This window comes from Colias eurytheme, chromosome 25, assembly GCF_061535395.1.
Source record: "Colias eurytheme isolate Ceu_HAF_F1 chromosome 25, ilColEury1 Martin Lab GWU primary, whole genome shotgun sequence".
NCBI lineage: Eukaryota > Metazoa > Arthropoda > Insecta > Lepidoptera > Pieridae > Colias > Colias eurytheme.
Window position 1 is genome coordinate 5,987,455 of NC_143004.1, and position 12,760 is coordinate 6,000,214.

General features: G+C 31.8%; 3 protein-coding genes across 3 annotated transcripts; 1 reads left to right on the forward strand and 2 right to left on the reverse strand.

Moving 5' to 3' along the window:
• Positions 1 to 27: 27 nt before the first annotated feature.
• On the reverse strand, positions 28 to 11,835 carry LOC149897679 (sister chromatid cohesion protein DCC1). Its single transcript, XM_090116205.1, has 5 exons — positions 11,706 to 11,835; positions 2,922 to 3,112; positions 1,711 to 2,519; positions 1,182 to 1,345; positions 28 to 185 (listed from the first exon to the last, which is right to left on the reverse strand). Exons 1-5 carry the CDS (start codon positions 11,714 to 11,716, stop codon positions 80 to 82), a joined length of 1,281 nt encoding a protein of 426 aa, XP_089972331.1. The 5' UTR covers positions 11,717 to 11,835; the 3' UTR covers positions 28 to 79.
• Tim23 (translocase of inner mitochondrial membrane 23) lies at positions 3,836 to 5,262 on the forward strand. Its single transcript, XM_090116344.1, has 3 exons — positions 3,836 to 4,139; positions 4,492 to 4,599; positions 4,789 to 5,262. Exons 1-3 carry the CDS (start codon positions 3,923 to 3,925, stop codon positions 5,046 to 5,048), a joined length of 585 nt encoding a protein of 194 aa, XP_089972470.1. The 5' UTR covers positions 3,836 to 3,922; the 3' UTR covers positions 5,049 to 5,262.
• On the reverse strand, positions 8,773 to 11,633 carry LOC149897681 (protein DENND6A). The gene has a single exon (XM_090116204.1). It carries the CDS (start codon positions 11,423 to 11,425, stop codon positions 9,743 to 9,745), a length of 1,683 nt encoding a protein of 560 aa, XP_089972330.1. The 5' UTR covers positions 11,426 to 11,633; the 3' UTR covers positions 8,773 to 9,742.
• Positions 11,836 to 12,760: the final 925 nt, after the last annotated feature.

Sequence of the window (12,760 nt, forward strand, 5' to 3'; positions counted from 1 at the left end):
CTATTACTAAGTAAACAAAAAATGTAAAAAAAAAATATTTATTTACACTAGTTATTTAAAAATTAAAACAACATTATACTTATTTCATATGCTTAGCAGAGAACACTCGAACACCGTTTTGAGTCGACGCCCGAGCATATTTTGTTAAAAGTGCATTGACATTTAATTTTTCCGTTGCATATGACCTGAAATTAGAAAAAGTAAAATATATATTAGATAAAGTATAAAGAAATATACCTACTGAATTATAATACACTAGCGATCCGCCCCGGCTTCGCCCGTGGTTTAAACTATCGCTACATGTTTAAACTATCATATCTCTCAAGTTGGATCGAACTGCACATGGTGTGCGAATTTTATTATAATCGGCTAAGTGGTTTAGGAGTCCATTGAGGACAAAGTACATTGTGACACGAGATTTATATATATATATATATATATATATATATATTAAGATTGCATAGAAAGACATAGATAAATTTAACAGCATGTTTGGTAACTAATTCTTCCTTTAATATTAACTTACTCTAAGCAACTAAATAGTACGTAATAAATAGTATTATGAGACTTTTTCCTCTTCTCTTGTTCAAAAGAAATAACTTTATATTCAATAAAAATTACAAATAATTTGGAAAATCCAAAAGTGCACGCCTCATAATTTTTTTTTAATAAATATTTATTAATTATTATTTTTGTTTATTTAATAACAATTAAACCACATCGAATCAGACCCTGAAAAATGAAAGGGTTCTATTCCTGAGCATACTCAAGCGTAAGAGAGAAAAGAAAGACTCGATTAGTAAAGTATTTCGGTCGCTATCGTGTTAACAAGAAAAAGGATCCGCACATACAGACACACGGACGTCCAAGACAGAACTTTTTTAAACTGTTTTTTAACTAGTTTAAATAACAAAAATGACATCAAAAATATCATGAACGTTAAAAATAGTGTTTTTTCTTAATATGTGTGTGTATGTATTATCTTACAAGTGCAATGTATGATACATAAAGACATTTTAAGTTTGAAAAATCAGATGTTTTGCGCGAAGTGACAGTAACGCTTCGCTTATGAGGCGTGCAATTAACATCATTTTTCTTGAATTAATAAAACGAACCAAAACCATAAAACATTTAAAAAAAAGAACCCTTTTTTGAAGTCAGTTAAAAATTACGTTACTTACTGAATATACGGAGATATTTCATCAACAGTCCACTTCGCCTTGCTCTGGAACAATATTTTGAATCTCTCGTTGATATCCTCCGGTAGATCACTCTCTACGAACCCCCATATAACTTGGGGAGTACTGCTTCTATCGACTATGGCTATACCAGACAGTAAGGCTTCCTGAAATTATTATTTTTAGTTTTTATTATCAAATTAATGCAAGTTATTACAATATATGAATGAAAATTAATTACAATAGAAGGCGGGATTTGAGCCCGTGTTGTTCGCTTTACCGTGGCAAAGCCAATAATTTCTCGAAGGTATCGGTCAGAATTATATTATGAAACGTTAACTGATTGCGAAAGTTTAAACGGTCAATCCAGACGAAGCCGGGAGGTGCGGCAAGTTTACAAAAGAATATTAATATAGAGCAGTAGGTATCATTATTTAATAATATACAACATTATAAAAGAGAAAGAAAGAAGCTTATTATTAGATCATTTTGAATTTGAAGAGAAATAGATGTTATAGCACCGAATACGTACATTCGTGATCATCCCTTCCGGTACAGAATCCCGCCAAGCTTGCAGAAATTCATGCAAATTGAATTTACCCGCGCTTTTTAACAGAACCCTAGCCAAAAACTGACAGACTTTATCGTCCTTGTATCTGTAATATTGTGTTCCTTCTTCTTCTACAGTTTTATTCGTATAAAAATCGAACATTGCTTCCAGTATAGACTTAGGCACAAGATCCTTCAAACTGTCTAGTGTCCATTCCCTTGATATTTTATCTAAAGGCCACGAATTCTCTTCAATAAGATCTAGCATATAGGATAAAACTCGAAATTCGTAATCAAAATCCAATAATCGATAATAACCATCGATGTTAATAGCTTGTATTCTGATTAATTCCTCTTTTAATTCCGCTCGCGACGCTTGCACTTTATCAAAAATACCCTCAAAGTTTAGCAATTTCGATTTATCCATCGTATATTCAAGTTCCGCACCAGAATACTTCGTAGCTTCTAGAAGTTTCTGTAATTTCAAAAGACGCGGTTTGCAAGGCTTTACTTCGTAATATGTGAAGAAAGTATTAACTATATCCTTCGTAACCAGTTTCCTAGGCGGTCTGCCATCGTCGGAATCTGTTGACTTATTCAAACTTGTGTTGGATCTTTCGAAAGATGAATCTGAATCACCTTCGATGGAATTATTTGCGAGTGTTTCATCTAAACCACTAGCTGCTGCAAATAATAAATCTGGAACTAATAGAAGGCTATTGGACGTTTCTGCTTCCTTAACATCGTATGTTTTGTTATCTGTGCATAGCACTACATTTTCTTCTTCATCACCTATAATTCAACGGAAACGAAATATACTTTATAATCATTGAGATATACATATAGGAGACGACACCGCCTACATCACTTATGTTCCGCTCAACATACGCCACATGACGTATGTTGAGCGGTTTTTTTAATGGTTTTAAAGTGAAACGCATCAAATATGCCTTCGTGTGTGTTACGATATTGCACAAATAATACAAATAATACGGAAATGTGCAAAGGAATAACTTTCATCGGTAAGAACCTAACTAGATAATAATTTTTAAAACTTAGTTAGAGCAAAAAAATGGCGCACAGATTTTGTTCGTGGTGTCTCCTCCATACGTATAGTAATATTATCTCAATGTTTATAATGCATTATTAAAGTCAATTAAGATTTGGGACGAGTAAAAATTAGACAATGTTTACCTTTGAATATTAACTGATTTCCCGCTTCAATTTGTTTCAGTAAATTATCATCTAGAAGCATAAGTCTTAAGTTATCATTTTGTGAACTGGGGTCCGGAAACCTTAGAACTTGAGTTATTTCTGTCAATTCCGATTCATGTAGTTTGGCCGTTTTTATTACTTTACGCACATCTTCTGGCGTTCTTATCTCGCTGTAAAGTGTAACACAAACCATACAATAATCCTTATTACAATAAATAAATTTTCATGGATAACTTGAAATTCAAGTACATATTATATTCAAGTCCTTAGGTTGAAGCAATAGATTTTATTTTATTGCAACACTGGCTGTTTTCCAATTACAGAGCATAATGCGACTCAGTGCCGCACAATGCCGAATTATGCTGATGCTTAATTGGAACGTGAAACGCACCAGCAGGTTGCGCTAAGTTCAGTGTTGAAAAAAAAAATATTCATAGAGTTAGCAATAACCTCATTAATGTGTAAATAAAGTGGTATACATAATAATTGGTTGAAAAATATTTACGGTTATTTTAAGTAATTTGGATTTTGATTATTTCATTAACATTTTTTCAATGTTTGTACCTTCATCCATACTTATATTTATTTTTTTAACACAATTTGAATTAACTTTGATTATTTCGGAAAAAACTACAATGAAACGAAAGCTTTAAAATGTTTTCCAACAATTAATAATTACTAACGATAAATCGATTGCACGCATCAATTCACGCGCATTACTTTTTCTAGTGCTCGATTGTGCGAAGCGTTGCTGTAGTTGGAACATTCAACGTTTAGCATTATGCCGCATAATGCGCTCTAGTGCTGTAATTGGAAAACGGGGACTGATACATTTGCCAAATAAAGATAAAATCTGTCAAAAATGTCATTCGAATTATTCGAATGTCATTTTGACATTACCCTATCCTGATAAATTTCTGCGTGATTCTAAATCACGAACGAACATATTATTTTACCTCGTATAGTGAAAAACTGCGAAAATGTCGTTATTCGGTGATATACTGCCAATAAACAAAAATGAGAACAAGAATAATCAAGCTAGTGCAAATCTCTCCCCATATTTGAACTTCGATCCTAACTATATCCCGAAAATGCAACCAGAGTTCCTTTACCCTGATGAAAGTCATATGGCTTCGACTGCGAGACGATCGAATGTAGCTTTACCAATAATAGGAATGTCCTTCATGTCCGGTTCAGGTATGTACAAATAAGAAGAATTCCTATTACTAATATAACCTCAAAACTTGGAATTTACATAATGTATTTCTTCTATCGATTGTCACTTTATTTTGAATGAATAGAATTGTTTAGAAGTTTGAAATCGATAGTTTATTGATACGTTAATGTTAACAAATAGCAATCATTGAATATTACAAAAGAAGTTATTTAATTTAAAGGATTTTCCTGTCAATAATTAAAAAAAAATATTGTGATATTGTAAACAAAAAAATCTTTGTCTTTATTGATGAAATTAATATTTTTGCTGTTAAAATATAATTCAAAGTTATACATATATTTTTATTATCCATAATTAATTATTATATTTCAGGTTTAGGAGGCATGGTTGGACTTTACAAAGGATTAAGAGCAACAACATTAGCAGGTCAAACAGGCAAAGTGAGAAGAACACAATTAATTAATTATGTTATGAAACAAGGTTTGTACAACTAGAAATTTATAATTTTTTACTTTGTGTAGACTATAGATCATTACATATTAATAATTATGAGATATATGCAATAAGTTTTGACTGAAGAAATACCCTACATTGTTAATTTATTCTTCAAATACACTTCAAAAAGCTTCTTAATTATAAATACTAATATAATCTTTCTCTATCTTTCAGGCACAACAACAGGCTGTACATTAGGTATTTTGGCGTCATTTTACTCGACAATGGCCCTAGGCGTGACATGGATAAGAGACCAAGAGGACACTGCAAACACCTTCATTGCGGCAACTGCAACTGGCGTTCTATACAAGAGCACAGCTGGCCTCCGCTCAATGGGTCTCGGTGCGGCAGCAGGTCTTACGTTAGCAGGGCTTTACACCCTTCTTACAGACAACGACAATATATGGAGTAAAGCAAGATATATAAGAATGTGATTACAGTACTGTAACATGTTATTAATTCTGTAAATAGACTGTTATTTTAAGTTATGTTAATTACACCAAAGGGTCTGGCACGCCATTGGAATCTTATTTGCTCCATGTTACAATGGCTTGTTTAGATTTAGCGTGTTGTTATCCTGTTGCCGGTCATATGTTCCATATCGGAACGGGAAGCACAATTAGTTAATAAAAGAATTTGTTTGGAAAATTGTCTTTATTTTTTTTATTTTACACGGTTACAGTTAGTGATGATGACAATTAATGTTTTGGTTGTTAGTGGTCATGTGTACTGTGTATGCGTGATCTAATTTTGGCACAAGATCAAAATAATTTAATGCAACTGGAATGAAGGAATTTTTTGTCAAACAAAATATTGCACACAAATACACTTCAAAACATGAATTAACCACCAAAATAAAGAGAAATGTGTTATTAATAAAATTGACATTCATTGGGATTCATGTAGTCTTAACTGGTTAAAATTGAAATATACAGTACAAACATTCATTCATTACAACTCTTCTGAAACAATAATATAGATATGTTTAAAGTACAAATTACTTGCAAAAATTGAGCAAGATCACAAAATAAGAAACTATTTACAAATATGTTCTCACATACAAGACTTCACATCATTTTACATTAGTATGTGATGTGAAATTAATAAACTGCATATTCAGTCAAACCTTTGTACTAAAAGTCAAATAAAATTTAGAATGATACAAGTAAACTTAGCATAAGAGAACGATTCAAACTTAATGGCGGCTCAGAACATCGTACGATCTGATGCGCAGAAAACAATTTTAGGTATTAGCAGGAAGTTAAGGGACCTGTGCGCACCCGCACTCGCACCTGCACCTAACTTCCGAACCGCCATTAAGTTTGAATCGAACTATAATAATCATTAAAAATAATTCATAAGCAAGAGGCTGATATTGTCCACAGAATAGTAAATAGTTATATAAAATTTACGCATATATGTATTTACGAGAGTACTTTGTAACTCAAACATAACTTGAACATTGGTTACGTAATTGCAATAGATAACATTATCTAGAAGTGGTTTTCAGTGGAGATGAGACTCCATTTTAATTCAATTGAAAATAAACTCTTAACTTGTAACTCTATCTTAAAGTAGATTTTTGCACATTCAATCATAGCAGTATTTTTTCAATCTAAATGAAAATAATTATGTACTGTGATTTACAAATTATTTTTCAAACTTAGGTTTAAATCAAAATACTTCTCCTAATTTCAAAGCTGTTAACATAAAATTATTAAAAATATCATATTATTATGAACAAATAAAAAAATTATAGAACTACAGCATTACCCAGCAAGCACAAAACACCATTATAACAAACTTATGATAGCACGAGTTCATGTACAAAGCATTATAACCAAATCGTATATCGGCTGTATTTCTTTTATACGACTCTTATAAGTAAAATTTGGGCCCCCCCTTTAGACAGCGTTGAGCTATATAAAGGCAATTTAATAGCATTATAATTATCGTATTAAATCATTAATTAAGTCAGTTATGAGCACATGAATAAACAAATGACATTTTTTGCGACTTCATTACAGTCAATATATAGCTTTTAAAATTACAATCTGTTATTAAAATTTCATAACAATGCTAACTGTTGTAATTCCTTTGTAAAAAAGAAAATCTTATTGATTTTAAAAATATATTGATCTGTTTTTGATCGTGCAACGTTATGTGGACTTGAAATATTTAAATGTGAAAATTAATATTGAATGATGGGTAAGTACCGCCTGTATTTCTGAATGTTTTGAGTGAAATTAGCTGCGCGCATCAGTTTGTCGGGTGAAATATACATGTTATTGAGAAAGAATACACGCGCCCTCGCTAATATACTTTATTAGTATATTTTTTTTTATAAAACATAACCTATTTTTAACAAATATCACAAAATTTAGATTATAGTAATAGTTTTAACAATTAAAGGACCTTATAAAGATATTGGTACAAAATACAAATGATTTCATTCCCTTTCTAGTCAGATCTTAGTAACTTGTATTATTTTTGTAAGATAGGAAAAGGAAAGCAAATGGCGACAAATGAAATTAAAGCTTTAGGCATTTCACGATAGCATAATAGTGCTGTTAATTTTAATATGGTTTGTCACAAAAATTAGAGCTCGTATATAGTGTAATACAAGACACTTATTATGTTCAGCCATATAACAGCACTTGGGAAATATGTTATGATGCTTAAACTCATTATACGTATTAGTGACTGATTTTTATCGAGCTTATCAGGGAACCGTAATTAGTTAGGTACTTGGTATAAAATAAATAAGCCAAGATTTTTAATTAAGCCATTTAAAAAACAAACTTGCTTGTTCTTTTCAGAACCAACATGCCCTGCAAAGTAAAGCGTTTCCCAACATAATATGAAGATGCCGATGAAGAATCTTTTTTTGTTTACTACAATTATTAATAAAATCAGTATACTCGTTTTTAAGTTTTCATTTGAATCCGCCTGTTTTTTAGTTTTATTGAAAGCCTTTTTATCCATTAACGAAATTCAAATTACGATGTTATTATTACTCATAGTTCTAACAATACTTTTATTTCGATCAATATATAGCTATATACTGTAGAGATGAATAGATTTGAAAGAAAACGGAGCAAAAGCAATAATTGTTATAAATTCAATGTTAATATAGGATTAGTATTAAATTAACACAATAATGGACTATTATAAAGCTTTTATTCTTTAAAAAACCAACATACGTTCAAAGGCACTATAAAATAATTTATTTATGCTTATTTAGAGCGTAACGTTATTAAAATTACCAATATAAGATAATAGTATTACTATAAGTTTGAAAGCTGTTTTAGAAGCTGTAATTTAGAATTATCCTACGTTTATTTAAGATTTTTGACATTGTAACAATTTTTTGGTAACCATAATATAACAGTTAGCATTATTTGATGAAGCAAATGCCTTTATAAAGTACTTATATTTGGATAGTGACGATTTAAATAATTAATATAACTTCAAGTCATAATTCTGTATATCTTTTTGGTTAATATACAATTTATGTGCTTGCTGGGTATGAGCATATTTTTATGATTATTACTGACCTTTTGAAGATGATAACAGTACAATTAAAATTTTTATTTCATGGGCAAAAGGTGAAAATTAACTAACTAAAAATAGGTTCCTAGGTGTTCTTGATTCAAATTTAATTATGCATTTACAGAAGTGGACAGACTTATTTATAAAATGAGGATTTATTCACAATATTTTATTATTATTTATTAAAATAGAAAATGCAATGTGTTCTGCAAACAAAAATATACAGGAAATATTATGATACAATTATTTTTGCATTATTAATTATAACTCACACTGGTCAGTAATAAATATATTGTTTCAATTATGTAGGAATTTAAGTACAAATAAACAACATGTGATTAATTTATATTTTATGATAGTTTAAACACTTTATCTATCCACTCCTACAACTGACATACATTTATTCTAAATACATACAGAAGTATAATAGTTGTCTACATATTTTAGACATAGGATTATCCATCATAACTCAAATAAACATTATTTTATTATGTTAAAAAAATAAAGGTTACTTATGGTGCATATTTATATCATTTAAAATGGAATAGCAAAATATTGTATATTGTAGCTTTCATTTATTAAGGAGTTTTATAAGATTATTCTCATTATATACAGTTAATATGTATTATGTATTGTTACTGTGTTCTAAATATTATAAGCAGTGCAATCATATAATAAACTACAGGAAGTTATAATTTCACATATAAATATATATTTGAGGAAGAAGTTGTTTATTTACATATCCTACACATAAAAACAGTTATAATTAAAGAATAATGTATAGATATATTTTATTCTAAAAACCATAGCTTCATATATTTAACTCTACTTCAATTATGTTAATAATTCTTAATTTCAACCTAATAAATATGTTTGAAACAGATCCTCATCTTTTCAATATTGTTTTGATATTTCGTTTCTGTATCTAGCCTCGAGATCATTAATTAGTACTAAATTCTACAATTGATCGTATTTTAAATATATTTTCCAGATTTATAAAATATTCAACAGTTTTTTACAAAATAACCATTAAGGCCAAGTATAACATAATCTTCTTATATATAAAAATGAATCGCAAAATGTGTTGGTAAGCGCATAACTCGAGAACGGCTGAACCGATTTCGATAATTCTTTTTTTATTATATTCCTTGAAGAACGAGGATGGTTCTTATGTAGAGAAAACGTAAACATGTACCACGGGCGAAGCCGGGGCGGACCTCTAGTAATATGTATTTTACTAACAATACATACTTAGTCATTAATATTAGTGGTTCGAAAGAAAAATTTAAATCTTCAGGTCTATGTTACATAATGGGATGACAGTAGGAAGGTATTCACTTACATTAAAAGCAACAATTAGAACTAAAATTTAGATGCTTATGTACATACATCGATAAAACTATATGAGTATCTTAAATATATTTATCTAAATTCAAAATTGCACTGTCCTAACTCTGGCTGGACACAATTATACTCTCAATTATGCACAAGGGACAAATTTCAGGTATGTAAGTTTGAAGTAAAATTTACAGTTGTTGCTGCAACCTCTTAGTTCATGGGTGCAGCAAGTTGTGTGTCACGTTGCTGCATTCAATATAGCTTTCATATCGTCTTCGAGTACACAATTCAAGTCGTCCAACTGCCGCGAAAGCAACATCCTTGTGTTGTCACCCACGGGGGGATTATTTTTTAAAACCTCTCGCAATTTGAGGACCATGTCAACTATTTCCACCTCTTTCTTCCCAATTGACCATTTTTTTAAATCACTACTAGCTAGAGCTTCCAACTGTAAGGCATGTAATTTATTTGTCAAGTCACTATGCCTTTCATGAAACCATGTACTGAAATTTGGTGTCCGGAAAAAGTGCCGATAGAGGCCTATCCAGTCGCCTTTGATACCTGAAGTTAGTTGAGGCCCTGCTTGTTGCAATGAAGCAAAGAAATCTTCAGGATTAAATGGATTTGGCACAGGTGGTGACCTGAATGGAGATATATTCTTCTGCAAGGGCATCAAAGAAGCCATATACCTCTCTAATGGTATCATGAAGCTTTGAGTTAATTCCAATAAATGTCTCTTTACCATCGCTGTTTGAACTTCTGAAGGACGGTCAGTTCTCATTCCATTGTGTAACTTTTTTATTATAGACTTATCCTTCTCCAAAAATGTTTTATATTGAGTGTACACTCCTGGTGCAGTGTCTAAATGTTTAATACTGCCAACTTTCCGTAATTTTGTTTTGATTGATGTTGAGTCACCCAACTTGATGGTATGAGGCCAATGTTGTAATGTCTTTGTAAAGAATGGGTTGGTCACGCCTAATATTACGCAAGGTGGATTAAATTGTTTCCTTGTAAATTCTTTGAATTCACTGTCATGTATTGTGAAATATGGTCTATACTCTGCCGAGTATGGCAATGGTCGAATTAAGTGTGTTAGAGCTTGAACTAAAGCAGAACATTCTGTTGGTGAACTGGCCATAACAACTATTGGTTCTGCTGTAAGAACCAACTCCCAAAGTAGATGTAGATGTGATATAAGACTTGCTAATGCATCAAATACATTAACATCCTGTATGCAGACCATAACATGTGGTATGTTTGAGGAATGAACCTGCTTCACTATATCTGACCTTGTAACTTTACCAGTTTGCTGATTGGGAATGTAAGATTGAAAAACTGTCCCTAAAACTGGCAGAACTATATTTTGACCAGCGTTTAACAAGGGCCATCTATTTATATCATGACATGCTGCTTCCAGACTACTCTCACCATCCTCAAAATGTCTTGGAGCTATCAACTGTATTACTTTATAAAACAAGTTGATAAAAGGCAAGCGCGTAAGTAAAATAATGCTTTTCTGGAAGTAGCCGCGCGGCAAGGTCGGATCTTTAACTTGACGAAAATAAACGAAGCCCCAATAATGCGTCGGATCCGCTCTAAGTGTAGACACACTGTCCTCGTTATATATCAACTGTTGTGAAGTTAATGGAGCACGTGTACGCAATCGAACGTGAAATTGAGTGTCGCCCATGCAGCCCGAGTTGGAATCTGGGAACGCCAAGTAACAAATGTTGCTTTTCTCTTGATCTGACAATTTCACACTCGGCGGGTACACACGTTCCATCGCCTGTCCCAACTCCAAATCAAACGTAACCACACATATACAGTGCAGCCAGTCGGAAAATCTACCCCATTTTGCTTCATATTCTTCATCAGACACTGAAACATCACTGTCGCACCTTTGTATTCCACAAGCCATTGCTAACACTTTCAATGTATGAACATTTTGGACATCACTAACTTAATTAAAACTTTCCACACTTTAATTACACTTTATCGATACTGTTTGTTGAAACAAACATTGTTTTTTCTTCGATATTACGCTAAAAATAGACGAGGTGAATATCTGTCCGCTACACGCTTAACAGCTGTTCCGTCAACATGGCTGCGCGCGCGAAAACAAAAATGAATGCCACTATGAGGAACGTTTGAATGATTTTTCTGAAGAAAATAATCAAAAAATTTAACGAAATTCTTACCCGATATCCATATTTCTTAAAGATGTTATTTACTATAATATTTTGAAGAAGTTATTTCACTTTTTCATCGAAATTCACATTTAAAAAAAACTATCACAATATTTGACTTTGTCAAACAAGGTAACCAAAGAGTATAATTTAAGAAAGGTAAACATTGTCCAAAAAGTTTCATTATCTTTTCAAACAATGCTAGACCTAGATACGGGTCTTTTAATCCGTTTATTGCAAAAAAATTATAATACGAGAGCGATCACGTAATTAATAATTATAATAATATTATATTATGACGATTCACAAGCTATTTACGCCTATTAAATCTTAAATGTATTTTTCTATCTTCGACAAATGATCCTAATCATTACCGCAATTTTAATATACATAATACCTATATTATGTACTAGCGGTCCGCCCCGGCTTCGCCCGTGGTACATATTTACGTTTTCTCTACATAAAAACCATCCTCGTACTTCAAGGAATATAATAAAAAAAGAATTATCGAAATCGGTTCAGCCGTTCTCGAGTTATGCGCTTACCAACACATTTTGCGATTCATTTTTATATATAAGAAGATATTAAAATTGCGGTTTGTTTTCGCAAGTTAATGAAATTTAAAACGTGATATACCTGTCGCAATCAAATTGTATTATTTCGAACGCTCGGTATTTTGTAAAAGGTGTGTATGTTTTGTAAAATTGTAATGTCGAGAATTTGTAATCAGAAATTTTTGGTTTGGTTAGGAGGGTAGTAAGGTGGATTAGGTTAGGTTCGTTGTATTTTTATCTGCACAGAATTAAGAGCCCCGCGAAGCGAGTCTCCGTCGTCTCACAATCGTCTTTTTGTGGACGTTTGGACAAAAGTAAATCCTTGTTTGTAAAGTGACGGACGCCATTTGTAAACGGAAGAAATTGTTTATTGTACAATTTGTCTGCGATGGTCTGCGACATACCTACCGAGTGGTCATTGGTCGAAATGGATATGGCGCGTAAATTAGGAAATCAAAAATGTCATTTGTCAAGAGTCAAGACCGGAGACTGTGACCGGAGATGACCGCATTT